The sequence below is a fragment of the Pelophylax lessonae genome (genome assembly GCF_965119305.1).
Source record: "Pelophylax lessonae genome assembly, chromosome: 10".
Taxonomy (NCBI): domain Eukaryota; kingdom Metazoa; phylum Chordata; class Amphibia; order Anura; family Ranidae; genus Pelophylax; species Pelophylax lessonae.
The window spans coordinates 142,758,943-142,778,815 of NC_138777.1; the positions used below are offsets into that span (position 1 = coordinate 142,758,943).

General features: G+C 44.6%; 1 protein-coding gene across 1 annotated transcript in view; it reads right to left on the reverse strand.

Moving 5' to 3' along the window:
• Positions 1-19,873, reverse strand: part of RCE1 (Ras converting CAAX endopeptidase 1) — a 194,475-nt gene that overhangs the window by 72,786 nt on the left and 101,816 nt on the right. The window contains exons 3-5 of the mRNA XM_082270347.1: positions 18,328-18,411; positions 18,159-18,237; positions 17,850-18,017 (exon numbers count right to left, since the gene is read on the reverse strand). Of these exons, the coding sequence (XP_082126473.1) occupies positions 17,850-18,017; positions 18,159-18,237; positions 18,328-18,411 (331 nt within the window). The remainder of the gene's footprint in view (positions 1-17,849; positions 18,018-18,158; positions 18,238-18,327; positions 18,412-19,873) is intronic.

The following is a 19,873-nucleotide window of genomic DNA, read 5'->3' on the forward strand; positions in this document are numbered from 1 at the left end:
AGCCAAAGCGGAAATCTGGCCCTTGATGGTGCCCAGAGCCAAACGTTGATCTACACCCAATTGTAGAAACTCCAACAGGCGAGACACAGAAAAGTAGCAGGGGAAAACCCCCCGCGACTCACACCAAGTAATGTACGCCTTCCAAACGCGATGAAAAACCTTCCTGCAAATAGATTTCCTAGCCTTCAACAGTGTAGAAATCACAGACTCCGACGGCCCTCTGTCTTTCAGCACCTGGCTTTCAATAGCCACATCATTAAAGCCAGTGTAAAGCAGGATGGAAGATTGGTCCCCAAGACAAAAGATCTTCCCTGAGAGGAAGTTTCCAAGGAACGTCTGTTACCAGCCTTACCAGGCCTGCTTACCAGGACCAGCGAGGCCAGTCTGGTGCCACCAGAATGACTGGAATTCCTTCTACCTTGATTCCACGTAGCAGTCTCGACAGAAGTTGAACTGGAGGAAAGACGTAAATTAGGTGATATTGACCCCAAGGGGCCATCAGAGCATCTGCGGCATCGGCCAGAGGATTCCGAGACCTTGACACGAAACTCTGCACCTTCCTGTTGAGACGGGAAGCCAGCAGGTCCAAATCGGGGGTCCCCCAAAGGAAGACACAGTGGAAGAAAAACCTCTGGGTGAAGAGACCATTCTCCCGGATCCAACGTCTGTCCACTGAGATAGTCCGCTTGCCAATTCTCTACCCCCGAAATGTGCACAGCAGAGAGGGCCGGAACATATCATTCTGCCCACCTCAAGATGCTGGCCTCTTCCTGGGCCGCCAGGGCACCTTGATGATTGACATATGCCACAGACATAGCATTGTCTGATTGTATCTGTACAGGGTGTCCCTGCAGATGATCCGTCCATTGAGACAGACAAAGTCTGATCGTCAGAATTTCCAGGATGTTGATCGGCAACCTGGACTCCTGAGTCCAGACACCTTGGGCCGAACACACTCCAAAGACAACTCCCATCTGGAAAGACTGGCATCTGATTACAGTCCAATACAGGGGAAGAAAAGATTCGTGGAGCGAAGCCACCATAGGAGAGACTCCCTCGAACCCAGACTCAACAGAATCAGATTGTCCAATGACCGCGAATCCTTGTTCCATTTGATCAGAATCCCCCTTTGCAAAGGTCTGGTGTGGAACTGCGCAAACAGAACCGCCTCGAAGGTGGAGACCATCAGATCCAGCACTTGCCTGCAAGTCCTGAGTGACGATTGATAGTTGGACAACAGGAGCCGAACAACCTCCTATAGCTTCAGTAGTTTTGTCTGAGGAAGAAACACCCGGGCTGACGCTGAGTCCAGCGTCAGACCCAAGTAGTCCAGCTTTGTGGATGGAGACCGTGCAGATTTCTGAAAATTCAGTGTCCACCCAAACTCCTGCAGAATTCACACCGTAACCTGCAAGTCGGCTTCTAGAGCCGAGGAAGACTCTGCACGCAGAAGCAGATCGTCCAGGTAACCCAGTACCACGATCCTCTTCTGCCGTAACAAGGCCAACACTGGGGCCAAAACCTTTGCGAACACTCGAGGAGCTGAAGCGAGACCAAAGGGTAACGCCCCTAATTTAAAGTGCTCCTCGCCCACGGCAAAACAAAGAAAATGGTGATGCCCGACCAATATTGGAATATGAAGATAAGCGTCCTTGAGATCAATAGAATCCATTAGATCTCCTTGATGAAGGAAAGCTACTACTGTTCGGATGAACTCCATCATAAATTTCTGAACCCACACAAAGTGATTCAGAGCCTTGAGATCCAAGATCGGACGAACCTTGCCTTCCTTCCTGGGAACTGTAAACAGATTTGAATGAAAACCTCGGAACCATTCAGACTCTGGAACCGCCACAATAACTCCTTCTGCTAACAGGTCCTGTACTGCTCCGTAGAGGCCCTGTAGCCGCTCTGGAGAGCGTAAGTTGAAAGGAAAGAACCTTGCCGGAGGCAAGGACTGAAACTCGATCTTGTAACCGAACCAAATCAGTTTGTGGACCCACGGATCCGGAAAAAGACAAAGACGTCCCCCAACCCCAGATGCCAGAGAGGGCACCCCTTCAGGCTGGGAAAGACTTGTCTGCGGAACCAGACTTACCATTGCAGGGTCTCGTGGATCCTCCCGGAAAGATACGGGTGGATCTCGAGCCCTTTTCCTGAGATCCAGACGGACGAAAGGGAGCCGAAAAGAAGGGACCCCTTTTACGGTAAGGTACCTTGCCCTTCACAGCCCATGGAAGCAAAGTACTCTTGCCTCCCGTAAGGCCCTTAATGATCTCTTCCATAGAGGCACTGAACAAATGCTCACCTACAAAAGGGAAGATCAGTTAGTACCTTTTTAGAAGCCTGGTCAGCTGACCAGTACTTCAACCAGATCATGCGGCGAAGGATCACCACCATCACAGAAACCCTGCCGGCCAGGGGGGCCGCAGCCAGGGATGCATCACAAATATACTGTAACCCTTGGATCAACTGATCCGCCAGCTCAGAAGGATGTTGACTCCCCTCCAGATCCTGGTGCAAAACCTTAGCCCATTCCATTAGGGTCTGGGATACTAAGGGGATAGCAAATACTGGTCTTAAAATTGAACCAGCCACAGTGAAAAGGTACCGTACCAGAGCCTCTGCTCTTTTGTCCACGGGGTCCTTAAAATACGGGGAGTCTTCCACCGGCAAAAGTGTGGTCCTATTCAGCCTGGAAACCTGAGATTCCCCCGATGGTGGAACTGTCAGTTTCTTCAGAAGAGACTCCTCAAAAGGATATCTTCTAGCAAAAGGCTTCCGTATTCCAACCATGTGATTCGGGGATCCCACTGACTAGTGACAATTTCGTCAAAATAGGCAGGAAAGGGAAAAACCTTATTCACCTTGGAAGATTTGCGGGCGCAAATTTGCACCGGCCTCCCCGACTCAGTAGCAGCTGAGTCCTCTAACTTTAAAATTTCCAGCACTGATACAATCAGGGCCTCCCCCAGTGCTTTTTCATGCATGGCTGCAGAGGAGGAGGACTCATCCTCACTATTAGAGCACTCAAGAGTGCGTGGACGCAGACCCAGTGGGCTGACTCTCGTCCGTGGCAGCCAAATCACCTCAGAATCTGAAGAAGAAGAGGATACAGGTGAAGGAGGGGGGTGCTTCTTGACAGGTCTCCTTTGCAGGGCTATATATACTTTGGCTACTAGTGACTGCAGGGCTGCCGTCATGACTGCCAGGGCAGCAGAGAGGGCCCAGAGGGTCTGACAGCTTCCAGGAGTGATGAAAATGAGGTGGTGAAATGAGCTCCCAAGGCTCCATGACCATAAAGGGTTAAGCAGAACCGCACTGCTCAGCAAAGGAAAATTTTTTTTTTTTTTTACAAAATGGGAGGCCACCCCCCCTCCCTGGGCACTGTATACAGCAAGGAAATATAGTGTACCCTCAGAGACTTACCACCCGAGCTGGAAAGTGCCAAAAAGATCTGCCACACTGCTGGAACGAGGAAGAGGAAACGTTGACCTGACACTAGAGGCCCCCACCGCCTCAGCACTGTCTCAGACTACAGGAAAATGGCCGCCAATGCAAGTCTATGGGGAAACCAAAAACATGGCTCCTGAACTACAGAAACATGGCTTACGGCTAGTGTTAGTTTTTTTTTTTTTTCAATTACTTTTTTTCAATTACTTTCTTTATTATGGTTAACCACAAAATTTACAATCATCACCAGATTTATCATCAACAAAAGAAATTAGAATACAGTTTAACATTTTATTTACTTAGATCTATTCTATCTAGGTCACTTTTTATCCTAGATTGTTTATATCAGAATACGCTATGAGATCCATTTTCTTTTATATATGAAACAAATCCACATCAAATCATAAAACAAACTAAACCTAACAAAACAAGTCGAGACGAAACAAACAAACAAACCTAGACAGGACTAAAAAAAAAAAAAAAGGGGGAGGAAAAGGAAGGGAATGGGGGAGCAGGAAGGGACCAAATAGGGAAGGAATGAAATAATCTTCCATGTATATATGTATGTATGTATGTATGTATATATATATGCCTCCATTTCCATCTATTGTCACTTAAACTCTTTATCTCCTCAAGTTCTATTTTAACAGGTATGCTCCTAATTTTGTATGCTCCTCCAAGCATACAAAATGATTCCACTTACTCCATCTCGAAGTATATTTATCTAATTTATGATTAGTGCTTAGTATTACATTTTCTAGCTTATTAATCTCCTCCACTTTCCTAAACCACATTTTTATATCCGGTGGTACTGTACTTTTCCATTTAAGTGGGATACATATTTTGGCTGCGTTCAACAAATGGGGAATTATCTAATTTTTATATTGGTTTTTAGGGGTGCTGGAGGCGTGTAAGAGGAAGAGTGCCGGGTTTAACTCCAACTGTTGATCTGTAAGTTTCTGGATTATTTCACTAATTTGCTCCCAAAAATATTTCAGCTTGGGGCATGACCAGAAAATATGTAACATTGTTCCTCTTCCTGTCGCACATCTCCAGCATCTATCAGTATTTACTCTTGAAATTTTGTTCATTTTAACTGGTGTTTGGTACCATCTCGTTAAGATTTTATAACTTCTTGTATCTTTGTACGTAAAAGAGGTTGATTTAATTATTTGTTCTTTTTCTGTGGAAAAGGTACATTCAAGTTCCCTTTCCCACTCAGTTATATAAGGGAGATGGTATCATTCCTCTGGTCTTATTAACATCGTATATAGTCAAATTCTGCACAGAGCCTATATCCCCTTCACGTCCAACGAACAGTCTCCTTCCACACGTCTGTGCCCCCTTTGCAAAACTAACCGTCCATCGTTACACCACAGATTTTGGTTGTGTTCTTTTATCTCTACATTCTGGGACCAGGTGCTGGCACTAATCCAACGAATCACGCTCCTTCAGCTACCGAAGGACCCCCTATTACTTGTCTTTGGATATTGGGACAAACCTCTGCAAATATGGACTAGCCGTCCTCTACCTCACCCTCGAACTTGGATCCTTACCTGCTTACTAATAGCTCGCAGAGTTATTCTCGCCAATTGGATTACAAATGAGGGTCCTACTGTATCACAAGTACACTGTGAACTTTTAAGCCTTATGACTAAAGACCGGCTCAATATGGATTCCAACTCTTCGTCCTCAGCTGATCGTTTCTCTTGCAAATGGCAGGATTTCCTAGACTCGCTACCCAAAAATGCCGCCTCTGCAATGTTAGCTGATACATTTGTATATGCTGTTACTGGGTAGTAAACTCTCTGCTGTAGATTAAGTGTCTTATCCTAAGTTTTTCTATCTCACAGGTACCCCTCCCCTCTCCATATTTCCTCCCCCCTTATCTTTGATCTGCCCCGATTTTTCCCCTTTGCCACAATTCCTCCCCCGTGGCACTAATCCCATTTAGGTGCATAAGATCCATCCAACTAGGGTTCTAATGTACTTGTTTTTTCTGAATCTGGATTGTTATACTTGTTAATCACCCGGGTCAGATATGAGCTCCTTCCATTGCTCAGCTTTCGACGCCGAAAAATGTTAAAATGTATTGTACAATGTTATGCCCATTTTTCTTGTATCGCACATTGACTTTAATAAAGTTTCTTTTTTAAAAAAAAAAAAAAAAACATTGTATATAAGACTATATACAATGTTTTTTTTTTTTCCGGAGACAGCAGGGAATCAAACGGCGACGCGTTGCTGAGCAACGCTCCTTCTTCAGGCCTGAAGAAGGAGCGGAGCTCCGCAACGCGTCGCCGTTTGATTCCCTGCTGTCTCCGGAAGTGACGTCACAACCATCCGACCAGCGGTCCCACGCTGCTCCACCACCACAGAGGACCTGCACGTCTCCCGCCTCCGACATGAGGCCATCGGCTGTCCTCCCTCATCACAGCGGCACCGCCTGACTGGATGTTCCACCTCAGATGTGACCCCAGAGACCTTCCCCTCTTGGATCTTACCAATGCCTGTTTTTATGGACCTCTTGTGAGTAACGATTTTATTGTGTGTCATTAAAATTACTGCTGTGCTACACTCAGATCGGCGCTTGGCTCTCTCTCTCTCTCTCTTCACTGTTGGCCATCCTGTCGTTGTCACAAAATGATTCCGCTGGAAGCTTCCTGTTTCCATTAAGGCTTTGAATCGTTTATCTTGATATCCCGGGATAAATTGGGGGTTCCCCAGAATCGGAAATAGGGCCGAGTTCTTTCTTATTAATCCAAATTGAACAAGGGTCTTTGAGCACATTTTAATTGTGTGTCCAATAATTGGAAGTGTACGCAAAGTTTGGAAACACCATGGAGCTCTCCTTAAAAGGTATCTCAAATTGTGCTTGTTCTATCTCTGTGTGCCGACACCAGTCTATAAGTCTCCCTAATTGAGTGGCTTGATAGTACTATCGCATGTCTGGTACCGACAGTCCTCTCTCCCCTTTCGGGAGTTTAAGAATTTTTTTACTGAGTCTAGGGTATTTAGCAGCCCAGATAAATTTCATCAACATAGTTTCAAGTTGTTTAAAATAACTGGGTGGAATATTTATTGGCAAGGTTTGGAATAGATATAGGAACTTTGGGAGTATACACATTTTAATTATATTGCATCTCCCAAACCATGAATGGTATCCGCTACTCCAATTTTGTAATTGATTTCGTATGGTTTTCAAAAGAGCGGGGAAATTATATCTAAACACTTGGGAAGGCTTATACGAGTCCCCAGGTATTTTAGCGTTTCATCAGTCCATTTCAGGCTAAAACTTGATTGTAATTGTCGTATCATTGATTGTGTAACGCCCACTCCCATTGCTTCCAATTTATTTAAATTAATTTTAAGGTTGGACAAGGCCCCATATTCTCTAAACTCAGATAGGAGATTTGGTAGTGATATCACAGGGTTCGTTAGGGAAAACCACATATCATCAGCAAATGCTGATATTTTATGTTGAATTTGTCTCACTTTAATCCCTGTGATATCCTGATTTAACCTTATTTTACACATAAAGGGTTCCAGTGATAATGTAAAGAGTAAGGGCGAAAGGGGGCATCTTTGCCTAGTCCCATTCTGAATCTGAAAGTCTTCAGATAGGACACCATTTGCCCTAATGCCCCGTACACACGTGCAGATTGTCGGCCGACCGATTGGCCGTCTTTTGTCCCCGGGCTGTCGTGTCCGCTGAAAAGTGCAAAAGACTGCACACAAATTTTGTCCGCCGACTACAGCCGACTGCAGAAGTGATGTCATGTGATGGTTAACTTTCTGTGTGTTTTTTCTTTTCTGAGCATGCCCAGTCTTGCAAATCTGCTGTCTGTCGGCCGAATTCTGTATTGACTGGCGAACAATCGGCCGCTCTGGTGTCGGCATACAAAAATTTTAATGCTTGCACGACAGATTCTTTTCAGCCGAAAGTGCGCTGTCGGCTGTCGGAAGCATCATACTAACAAGCCTACAATCGGCCGATCGTTCGGCGGCCGAATCTTTTCGGCCGACAATCTGCACGTGTGTACGAGGCATTACTCTTGCCGTGGGGTTTGAGTAATCCAATTAAACATATCTCCTATACCAACATAGCGGAGAACAGCAAACAAAGTCACATCGGACTCTATCAAATGCTTTCTCCGCATTGATACTAATTAGTATACTCTCCATATGCTTCTGTCTCGCTATTTGTATCAAATTTAGTACTATTGTCGTGTTGTCTCGTGCCTCCCTAGAGGGGACGAATCCCACCCGATCTAAATTAATCAGTTGCGGTAAACATGTTTGGAGTCTAGTAGCCAATATCTTTGTGAAGAGTTTAAGGTCTGTATTCAACAAAGATATCGGCCTGTAGCTTGAGCATGATGTGGGATCTTTATCTTCTTTTGGAATGACCGTTATATGTGCCTGTAGTGTCTCCTTTGGGATTTTGTTTCCCATTCCCCACCTATTGAATGTTTCTACCATAGGTCTCCCCAGTTGCGGGAGAAATTTTTTATAGTATTGAATGGTGTATCCGTCTGGTCCTGGTGATTTTCCTGCCTTAGTATTGGCTATTGCTTCTGTCAGTTCTGTTTCTGTTATCTCCGACTCCAGGGCCTCCCTGTCACTTTCAGTCAGATATGGCATCCGAGATGCAGTCAGATATTCTTTCATTTCGGGTTGTCCCGGAGTTGGTGATTGCAAATTATACAGAGACATATAATAGGATTTAAATTCCTGAACTATTTGTTTGGGGAATATAGCTTTCTGTCCTTTACTTATTACTATTTGTGGTATATACAATGCTAACTTTTGTTCTCTTAAGGACCTGGCTAGTATTTTACCACATTTATCTCCTGCTTCATACGCAATTTTACGGCCTACCTGTATTGCTGCTTTTGCTTTATAAGAAAGTAAGTCATTAACCACTTTACCACCGGAGGATTTTGCTGTCTTCCGTCCAGGCCACTTTTTGCGATTCGGCGCTGTGCGAATTTAACTGACAATTGCGCGGTCGTGCGACGCCGTACCCAAACGAAATTTACGTCCTTTTTTTCCCACAAACAGAGCTTTCTTTTGGTGGTATTTGATCACCTGTGCAATTTTTACTTTTTGCGCTATAAACAAAAAAAAGAGCGTTTATTTTGAAAAAATAACAATATTTTTCACATTTTTATATGAAATTCCCCCCCAAAAAAATGTAAAAATCAAATTTTTTTAAAATTTTTGGCCAATTTGTTTTATGCTACCTATGTTTAGTAAAAAAAAATCACAATAAGCGTATTTTGATTGGTTTGCGCAAAAGTTATTGCGTTTACTAACTAAGGGAAAGATTTCTGTCATTTTTGGTGTTTTTTTTTTAACGCGTAATGGCGCTGATCTGCGTTTTTTTTTGCGGGACTGCGACATTGCGGCGGACAGATCGGACCCTTGACTGACATTTTTGACACTTTTGGGGGTACCAGTGACATTTCTACAGTAATCAGTGCTATAAATATGCACTGTTACTGTAAAAATGACACTGGCAGGGAAGGGGTTAATTTTATTGGAGAGGGAGGGGTTAATGTATGCCTGGTGCTTACTGACGTGTGGGGGGGGAGGTGACTGTGTGACAGAAGGACAGATCGGATGTCCAGCTATGCTGAACACTCCGATCTGTCAGTCCCTGTCACTATGGAGATCCGCCCGCTGTGTTTACACACAGCGGGCGGATCTCCAGACTCGATCCCCGACGATCGGGGCCGAGCAGCGGCAATCGCCGCTGCTCCTCCCCTGGCCCGACTCCCGCTGTGAATGAACACAGCGGGAGCGAGCCTCCGGCGGCGCGCGAGCGCCGCCCACAAGGGGCGGAGTCCAGCGACGTAGGTCTACGTCGCTGGACGGGATCGTGGCACTTTGCCGCAGTAGCCTCCATGTGAGCGGGGCTAAAGTGGTTAATTTCCCTCCTTATTATCATAAGGTCTTTCCCTGTAGTTGGGCAAGCAGTATGTTTATGTAAAGCTTCCAGTTTTTGTAGTTTCTGTATTAGAGATTCTAATTTTACTGTACGTTGTTTTTTTGTCCTAGCTCCATGTTTTATCAGAATACCCCTAATTACAGCTTTCTGTGTCTCCCATACAGTACCTGGGTCAGAGTCTATCGTGGCATTAATTTGAAAAAAAAAAATTCCAGTTCTGTCTTAATTTCTGTCGTAACAAGTTCATCCTGCAGCAAGCTTTCGTTTAATCTCCATGTTTTTTGATCCCATTCTTGTCTATCTGCTATTTCATGTCAAGACAATAGGTCAGACCAAGTAATCACACCTATTGATATTTCTCTAATTACCTGTAGTTGGTTATGGGGAATAAAAAAGTAATCTATTCGGGAGTACAACTGATGAACGGATGAGTAGAAAGAATAATCTTTCTCCAGGGTGTAGTAGGCGCCATGCATCCAATAATTGGGCTTTATACAGGCATTTCGAAATATTTTTTCGGGTCTTCACTGATATAAAGGGGTTCCCTGCAATGTATCTTCTGTCGTTATCAATGGGATACTGAAGTCTCCTCCTAGTATTAAATGTCACTCTTTAAATTCTAGTGGTTTGTCAATGTTTCTCCTTATATAGTTATCCTGTTGACTATTCTGTACTTAAAATGTGGCTAAAGTAATCTTAACGTTTCCTATATAGCCCTTCATAAACAGGAAACGTCCATTAGGGTCTCTGATTATTTTTTCACATTTCCAGGGTACATTTTTTGAAATTAGAATAGAAACTCCTTTAGATTTTGTATCTATTTTTTTAGCGTGATATGATAGAGGGAAAAATCTATTTTTTCAAAATTGGTAATTTACTGTCTCGGAAGTGTGTCTCCTGCAAAAAAGCAATATCAACCTTGAGGCGTTTTAAATCATGTAGAAGAATTCTTCTTTTTTCAGGTTGTGGGAGATTAGCTCACAGGGATCACCTTTTCCAGCAAAATAAGGTCAGCATGCAGATAATTTCTTAAAAATCTGGTGGGTTGCCAGCTTTATTCAGCAGAGGTTTACCAATATGAAACAAACAACAAAACAGTAAAATAAATCCTTGCCGTCCGGCACTAAACTATACAGGAATTTTCCTCACTATACAGTGTGGGGCTGGTCCCCATCACCCACAAAAAACACATGGTAAAGCAAACCTTTTAAAGTCCAAATAGAGCTCCTCTCTCAGATCCCCTTCTGAGTCTCAGGCCAGAGCATTTCTGTGCTCTTTTCCTGTTAATTTAAAGTTCACCTGAGCATGGACTCAGGTAACTCACAAACTCTGGACCGGAACCTAGCCTGTCACGGAGGCTGGAAAAACCCGGGCCGGATTTCGGTTCAGTCTCTCAACGTATGCGAGGTGAAATATAGCGATTATCTACTATCTCACCTCGCATACCGTCTCAAGGTATATTAAGTCCTTTTGCATTTATCGCATAAATTTGCAGTGTTTCCATTATCTCATTTATTGTACATAGAAGGGGAAGGAGGAAAAAAAAAAAATCAAAAAACGCACAAAAAAAAAAAAAAAAAAGAAGAAGGTTGGACACAAATTACCACAAACCTACTAAAAAGAGGGAAACTCCCTCCTTATTTAACTATTGTTATCGCGCTCTCCAGACTTTCTGGATCCCAGAGCGTATTTCTATCTAAGGTAGTGATTCAAGAGTGATTGAAGGACGTTGCCCCTGCCCCGACAGATCATTTCATATTTAATTCTATAACATTGTTTAATTTAATCAAAGTAGAGAGTAGAAAGGGGGTGACAAAGGACACAGGGGGGAACGAGAGGAAAAAAAAAAAAAAAAAGAAGAAGAAGGATAGGGAAAAGACCCCAAAAAGGCCAAAAAAAATTCCCCTCTCCCCCCTGCCCAGCGCCCCGCCCACCCCCCCAAATGAAAATCACCCCCCAAAAAAATAAATAAAAAAGGGGAGGGGAAAAAAATATGAAAAAAAGAAAGACATATATATATATATCATATATATGGCAATATCATCTTCCCCATCTCCCTTCCATACTAAAATGTATGCCTTTTCCTCACAGTTTTGCCTCTGAATACAATTTGGATACATTAATGTATTTAGTGCCATTTAGTGATATAATTTATAACCACAGTGTTTTCAAATATAACCCGTGAAAAAAAAAAAAAAAGTCCAAACGACAAGTGAGGTGAAATTCAAAACAAAAAAAAACACAACTACAAAAAAAAAAAAAAAACAAGAGGGACCCCTCAGGGTGAGCTTTCAGTTCCCCTCCTAGAGGGTCAGTAGTGCTCCCTAAAAAAAAAAAAAAAAAAGGAGAGAGGGGGAGAGAGCCCTCACTACCCCCCTCCCAGAAGAAGGGAGGGAAGAATGAGTGTCCCCTCACCCATTATTCCTCTCCAATTACTGGTGAATATACCCATGCTTTCCACTTCTTTATACTTAAGTTTACAAATACATAGCATTTCATATATGTGCATTTTTTTAGTGTTGTCCTGTGAAAAAAAAAAAAAAAAAAAAAAAAAAAAGAGTCTCCATTACATCTTTCAGAGTCTTTACTTTGTGGGCAAAGTAAAAAAGAAAAAAGGGAAAAAAAAAAAAAAAAAAAAAAGGAGCACAGATTCGAGGCTTGGGGGGGTCTAGGGGGGGGGGGGGAAAGAGAGGAGCTCGGGTAACTGAAGTAAGGGTCTCATCTCCATAGTAGTCTCACTCTCCTTCTCTCTCTTATATATTCCCTATATTCATATTATCAGTATCGTCAGTGTTTTCATTTGTCTGCCTTCTGGTTCTTTCCAGTCTAGTGTCTCTTCTCCATCCTGTTTCACTACGTTTTGCTATATGAGGAATATCAATTAGACAATTCGGTGTCCATATTGGTTCAGTTCCCATAAACTTAAAGAGGCCTGTTAGATCTGCGGGGCTACATAGAGTGTATGCTCTCATGTCTTTGCGTATAGTAACTGATAGTGGGTAACCCCATCTATAAAGTAAAGCCTAGCTCTTTAGCCTTCTCTACGACTGGGCGTAGCAGAGCTCTTCGGTGCAGGGTAGCTTTTGAAATATCAGGTAGAATTTTAATGTTTGTACCTCCATACTCCACAGTCCCCAAGTCCCATGCCTTATGCAATATCTCCTCTTTCTGGGTATACCGACGAAGATGACATACCACATCTCCAGTTCTGTTTGTCTGGGGCCAAATGTCCTATAGATCCTATCCATCTCTACTGGTATCAGCGAGTTTCCTCCGAGTATTTTAGTGAAGATGTCTCTCACCTTATCTTGTAAGTTCTCTCCATCCCTATTCTCCGGGATCCCCCTTATCCTTAAATTGTTTTGACGGCTTCTATCTTCCAGTTCCTCTATGTGAAGCTGTAAGAGCCGGTTCACACTACTCCGACTTGGGACGCGATTTGTGTGCCCTCAAGTCGCCCCAAGTCTCTTGTCATTACAAATTCAATGTAAATGAAGGAGAGCCGTCTTAATATGCACTACTGAAGTCGCTCCGACTTCAGAAAAAGGTTCCTGTACTACTTCAAGGCGACCTCTATCCGACTTGTGCACATAGACTGCAATGGGAGTTGCCTCTAAGTCGGATCCTTATCTATTTTCAAGCGACTGTGATCAGAATTTCCAGGAAGAAGAAAAAGATTAGCCAGGCATTCCCCACAGACAAAGTCGCCTATTTTACAAGTCTCTTCAAAGACAAGCTAAAAAGTCGCTCCTTCATGGGGCGACTTTCTGGTCGCGGTAGTGTGAACCGGCTCTAAGGCGATTATTTTATCCATATGTGTATCTTTAGCTCCCTCCAGGCTCGTTACTCTCTGCTGAACTACTGATAGGGCTGCATCTGCAGCACACACCTTGCTACTAATCACATTCAACCCCTCCCGCAGTTCCTGAATATCCCTTTAATGTGATTATTCAAGCCTAAGGCCCCTTTCACACAGGCGGACCGTTCAGATCCGCCTGTCCGTTTTTTTTTGGTGGATCTGAACGGTCCCCCCATGCATCTCTATGGGGGATCGGATGTCAGCGGAGACATGTCCGCTGACACCCGATCCGATCCGTCAAATCTGGACGGATGGAAACCCTATTTTCCCAGCACGGATTCCTGATAGAGGGATAAGAAAAGCCCAGCTCAGTCCATACGCTTGCCAAATTTAGAGAGCGGGGGAATAAAGCAGCTTGGTAGGCTCCAGAGGGTGCCCAACTTTTTAGGAGTTTATTTTAGAGGGTAACCAGAACCGCAACATCCACCTTCTATACACGGTTTCCAGGCAGGTAGTAAGAAACAGGCTCTCGCTAGTGCCTCTCACATTATCAGACACCGACTGCACGCTGCATCTCCGCTGGAGGTATCAGCTGTTCCCATGACACGGCTTTTCGGCTCTCGGCGGTCTATCGGGCAGGGAGTCAGTGTAGCGGGAGCTCTCAACAGCACATCCTCACATGTTCACTCCCGGCCACACGTAACTTTTGTAGTGTTACTTTTTAACACTAAATCTACTTTTTAACACTAGGCTTTCCAAAACTGCTGTAAGAGCTGCAACCCAGAAGGTTCCGCAGTCGTACTGATGGTGTTTGTCAGTGAAATTTTGTCCTGCGACTCCATGTTCACTAAATTAAAAAGATGAAGTGTAACATTTTTCTAAAAAGTCGCACAAGCGCGAATGCACCACTGCACTGGCGGTACAGCAAGTCCCAGCCTAACACAGTCTGTTAGCATTGTGTGAGGAAACCCAGAAGAGAATCGAAAAAAATGTTACCAAACCAATCAGGAGGCTTGCAGGAATGATCTGTGCAGCAGAAAGAAATGATCTGACACAGGAAGTGAAAGCACCTGGGCCATGCCTAGAGTGTCTGATGCCTTGCCTATGCTGTTCAGCACCGTGGACCACAAGAAAATGGCCGCCCCATGCATTCCTATGGGGGAGATTTAGAAAATGGCTGCCCATACATTACAATGAGGGATTCTAACATTCATGCAGGGTAAGTCTACAGCAAAATGGTGGCCCACACAGTGCGCCATGCGGTCTCCAGGACCCACAGGGGGGTCAGTCGACTAAGGCATCAGATGGTCCCCAGGAGGGGTCCCCACCAGAAAAAACATCCTCTCTCCCGCAGAACCGCCATAGCGGCCGCAATATATCCACCCCCCCAAAGGTAGGAACCTGTAATGGGAGGGAGGGAAAGAGCTGAAGGGGGGGCCTGGTATATCTGAGAGGCCAGGGGAACCGAGGGATACCAGAGGGTCCAACTATTCCATGGAGGGGGCCCATGTCCACCCCGAGACCGCCAGAGAAATGGGGGGACTCTTAGTCACCATACCACGGGACAGGTGGGCGCCACTCCAAGCAGACTACTTCCCACCTGGGATGGGGTGCTGCCAGCCAGGGGGTACGCTGTGACTGATGGTTGTCGCGTCCCAGAGAGACGTCCACTCGCGGGCTCGTCCCCGTCCATCAGGGCTCTGTCTTGGTGAGGCCTAGTGCTGGACTATAACTTGCTCACTCTCGCTGGGCAGGCTGGGAGACCTTAAGGATCTAGAATATCCAGTCCAAAACCCAGCTAGCTGTTGCTTGTAGTTCTCCAGGAACTCAACTTGAAGAAAAAAAGTACAAAAAAAGGTTCCCAAAAAATAACAGCTAAGATGCAGGCAACTCGGTCCTTTTCCTAAACTAGGCAGAAACAAACTGAGGGCAGAGTGTGTGGGGTTATGCCTGCAGGGACAGCCCCATAGGCGTGGTGACTGGGAGTTGCCTCTAAGTCGGATCCTTATCTATTTTCAAGCGACTGTGATCAGAATTTCCAGGAAGAAGAAAAAGATTAGCCAGGCATTCCCCACAGACAAAGTCGCCTATTTTACAAGTCTCTTCAAAGACAAGCTAAAAAGTCGCTCCTTCATGGGGCGACTTTCTGGTCGCGGTAGTGTGAACCGGCTCTAAGGCGATTATTTTATCCATATGTGTATCTTTAGCTCCCTCCAGGCTCGTTACTCTCTGCTGAACTACTGATAGGGCTGCATCTGCAGCACACACCTTGCTACTAATCACATTCAACCCCTCCCGCAGTTCCTGAATATCCCTTTAATGTGATTATTCAAGCCTAAGGCCCCTTTCACACAGGCGGACCGTTCAGATCCGCCTGTCCGTTTTTTTTTGGTGGATCTGAACGGTCCCCCCATGCATCTCTATGGGGGATCGGATGTCAGCGGAGACATGTCCGCTGACACCCGATCCGATCCGTCAAATCTGGACGGATGGAAACCCTATTTTCCCAGCACGGATTCCTGATAGAGGGATAAGAAAAGCCCAGCTCAGTCCATACGCTTGCCAAATTTAGAGAGCGGGGGAATAAAGCAGCTTGGTAGGCTCCAGAGGGTGCCCAACTTTTTAGGAGTTTATTTTAGAGGGTAACCAGAACCGCAACATCCACCTTCTATACACGGTTTCCAGGCAGGTAGTAAGAAACAGGCTCTCGCTAGTGCCTCTCACATTATCAGACACCGACTGCACGCTGCATCTCCGCTGGAGGTATCAGCTGTTCCCATGACACGGCTTTTCGGCTCTCGGCGGTCTATCGGGCAGGGAGTCAGTGTAGCGGGAGCTCTCAACAGCACATCCTCACATGTTCACTCCCGGCCACACGTAACTTTTGTAGTGTTACTTTTTAACACTAAATCTACTTTTTAACACTAGGCTTTCCAAAACTGCTGTAAGAGCTGCAACCCAGAAGGTTCCGCAGTCGTACTGATGGGGTTTGTCAGTGAAATTTTGTCCTGCGACTCCATGTTCACTAAATTAAAAAGATGAAGTGTAACATTTTTCTAAAAAGTCGCACAAGCGCGAATGCACCACTGCACTGGCGGTACAGCAAGTCCCAGCCTAACACAGTCTGTTAGCATTGTGTGAGGAAACCCAGAAGAGAATCGAAAAAAATGTTACCAAACCAATCAGGAGGCTTGCAGGAATGATCTGTGCAGCAGAAAGAAATGATCTGACACAGGAAGTGAAAGCACCTGGGCCATGCCTAGAGTGTCTGATGCCTTGCCTATGCTGTTCAGCACCGTGGACCACAAGAAAATGGCCGCCCCATGCATTCCTATGGGGGAGATTTAGAAAATGGCTGCCCATACATTACAATGAGGGATTCTAACATTCATGCAGGGTAAGTCTACAGCAAAATGGTGGCCCACACAGTGCGCCATGCGGTCTCCAGGACCCACAGGGGGGTCAGTCGACTAAGGCATCAGATGGTCCCCAGGAGGGGTCCCCACCAGAAAAAACATCCTCTCTCCCGCAGAACCGCCATAGCGGCCGCAATATATCCACCCCCCCAAAGGTAGGAACCTGTAATGGGAGGGAGGGAAAGAGCTGAAGGGGGGGCCTGGTATATCTGAGAGGCCAGGGGAACCGAGGGATACCAGAGGGTCCAACTATTCCATGGAGGGGGCCCATGTCCACCCCGAGACCGCCAGAGAAATGGGGGGACTCTTAGTCACCATACCACGGGACAGGTGGGCGCCACTCCAAGCAGACTACTTCCCACCTGGGATGGGGTGCTGCCAGCCAGGGGGTACGCTGTGACTGATGGTTGTCGCGTCCCAGAGAGACGTCCACTCGCGGGCTCGTCCCCGTCCATCAGGGCTCTGTCTTGGTGAGGCCTAGTGCTGGACTATAACTTGCTCACTCTCGCTGGGCAGGCTGGGAGACCTTAAGGATCTAGAATATCCAGTCCAAAACCCAGCTAGCTGTTGCTTGTAGTTCTCCAGGAACTCAACTTGAAGAAAAAAAGTACAAAAAAAGGTTCCCAAAAAATAACAGCTAAGATGCAGGCAACTCGGTCCTTTTCCTAAACTAGGCAGAAACAAACTGAGGGCAGAGTGTGTGGGGTTATGCCTGCAGGGACAGCCCCATAGGCGTGGTGAAAGTTTTTTCCTGCCTAGTGTCCTATTCCTGATGGGAGCATAACCCAATGGCTAATAAGCTATTAAGCTGCGTCTGTCAATGAACGATAGAGAAAAAATATTTCCGCTTTAGCTTAATGTTAGCTATTTTTTTTACAGTTTGGAATATAGTCACAGGTGACAGTGCATTTGCCTCAAACAAATGGTACATTTTGACTGGAATCCAGGATAGATACACAAAAGACCTTTTTTGCAAAAGAAACGGTTGTTAGAAGAAACTCAATATTACCCAAGTACGGTAAGTGCAGAAACACTGAGAAGCTCTGGCAATGACAAACACTTACTAGCCCCAGCAGTGTGCATCATATGAAAAAAAAATACAAACATTTTTTCAGAAAAAAGCTACCCATTTGACCTTTACAGTTTACTTTCAGAGTTATAGGCCTATGGAGTCCACATATTTAAGACTGAAATAAATAAAAAGTTCTTCATATTGTGCTATACTCACCAATGCCAAAGAATAATGGACATGTAAAGATAGCTGTCCCAGGGCTAGTGCATGGTACTAACATAGGAAGCATGCAGGCCCTAAAGACCAACTCCTCTGTTAGTGGAGCAATCACCTGGTTACGTAGCCACCGCATGTCAGTTATGCAGAGCATCCAGAACCTAGGATCTGCATTACCAAATAAAAAACAAGATATAGCTCCAATAAGTATTACAGAGAAACTATAACAAGCAAAATGCATTACAAATTTTACTCAAAACACTGATTTTCTGCTCATACTGTAAACTGTGAGTATTGGAAACAGCTTACCAAAAGCTACTTTCAATCCATCAAGGAAGTCCCATGGACAATCCATTGAGAGTTGGACAAGAGGACCAAGGAACAATATCTGTAGATCAGGGGAAAAAAATGTTTTTAAGTTAATATAGGCTTTTGTCTGGCCTGAAAGTGGAAATGTTGATTGCTGTAATGTACGTACCATGGTCAATAACAGAGGTAACACTGTAGCAGTAAGAATGCCTTCAAGACGGAAACCCATAAGGGATAGGAGAGCTGCATCCGTCTAGAGATACGAAAAAATGATATATTTATTTATTACAGGTACTTATATAGTGCTGTCAGTTTTACAATGCGCTTTACATATACTGTATATTACACATTCACATTAGTCCCTACCCTCTTACAATCTGACATTCATGAATGCACATACTAGGGCCAATTTAGAAAGATGCCAATAACCCTACTAGCATGTCTTTGGAGTATGGGAGTAAACCCATTCAGGCAGAAAGAGAACATGCAAACTCCACGCAGGTAGTGCTGGGGTTGGGATTGGGGGTGCTAACCACTTAGCCACTGCGCTGCCCTATAATTTCAATGATCCAGAAGTGGACAGTTATTATCAGACTTCACTGCATTTTGCCACCAGCTTGATGACTATTAGACATTTTCTTTACAAAATGCTTTAATTTTATCCCTTAAATTTCCCTTGCAAGAAATAGTGGGGCTACAGTCTCACTAGTGGTCACAATATTTTAGCAACTTTAGCTAGTCCATATGAAGTGCAACCCCATATTTACATTTTGCAACCATATTGGTAAACACAAGAATATAGCTTGCATTAAAGGATAACAAAACCAAAGAACATATACTGTATGCAATATTTTGCAGCTTTCCGTCCCTAGATGTGGTTGCTGCATTTGTTTTCTTTTAAAGCGAAGAACATCTTTACCAAATACAGAAAACACCTGTTGATCTTGCCAGAAATGCTGTGTCCTAGTCCTGTTCTGTAAGCTACAACGAAGAATACCTTCCTTCCTAGCTATATTCTGTAATCTACCATTTGTCCTGCCAACCCCCTCAAGTAGACATGAAAAGATACGGTCATGCTTCTAGTCCACATCAGGAGAGAAACCTAGAGCAACAGCCATGGCTCCCTCCATATATACAGAGGAAGAGTAAAGTAGCGACCCAGGGACAGGAAGTGTGTTATATGCAGGATTATCAAGTGGGAAAAAAAAACAAAAGAAGCTTGAAAAAATGTAAAGAAATGCAGCTACCAAACCAAGGACCAGTAAATTGCAATGTATTAGGTTTTTGGTCTTCGGTTTATATAAACTTTAAAGTGGTTCTAAAGGCAGAAGATTTTTTTTTACCATAATGTATTCTATGCATTAAAATGCAGCTACCACACCATGCACCAGTAAACTGCAATGTATTACATTTTTGGTCTTTGGTTTAAGATACACTTTAAAGTGGTTCTAAAGGCAGGCAGCTTTTTTAACCTAATGCATTCCATGCATTAATGTTAAAAAACCTTCTGGTTGCATGGTTCCCCCAGCACCCTCTTATGTTTACCGGAGCCTCCTATCGATCCAGTGATGTGCATGAGAACAGAAGCTCTCCTGGGTCTCTCTCTCCTCATTGGCATGTTTGTTTTAACCACTTCCCGCAAAGCCTATTGTCAACTGACAGCTGGGCGGGACATTCGTCCTTCCGGGTGGACGTCATATGACGACCTCCTGGAA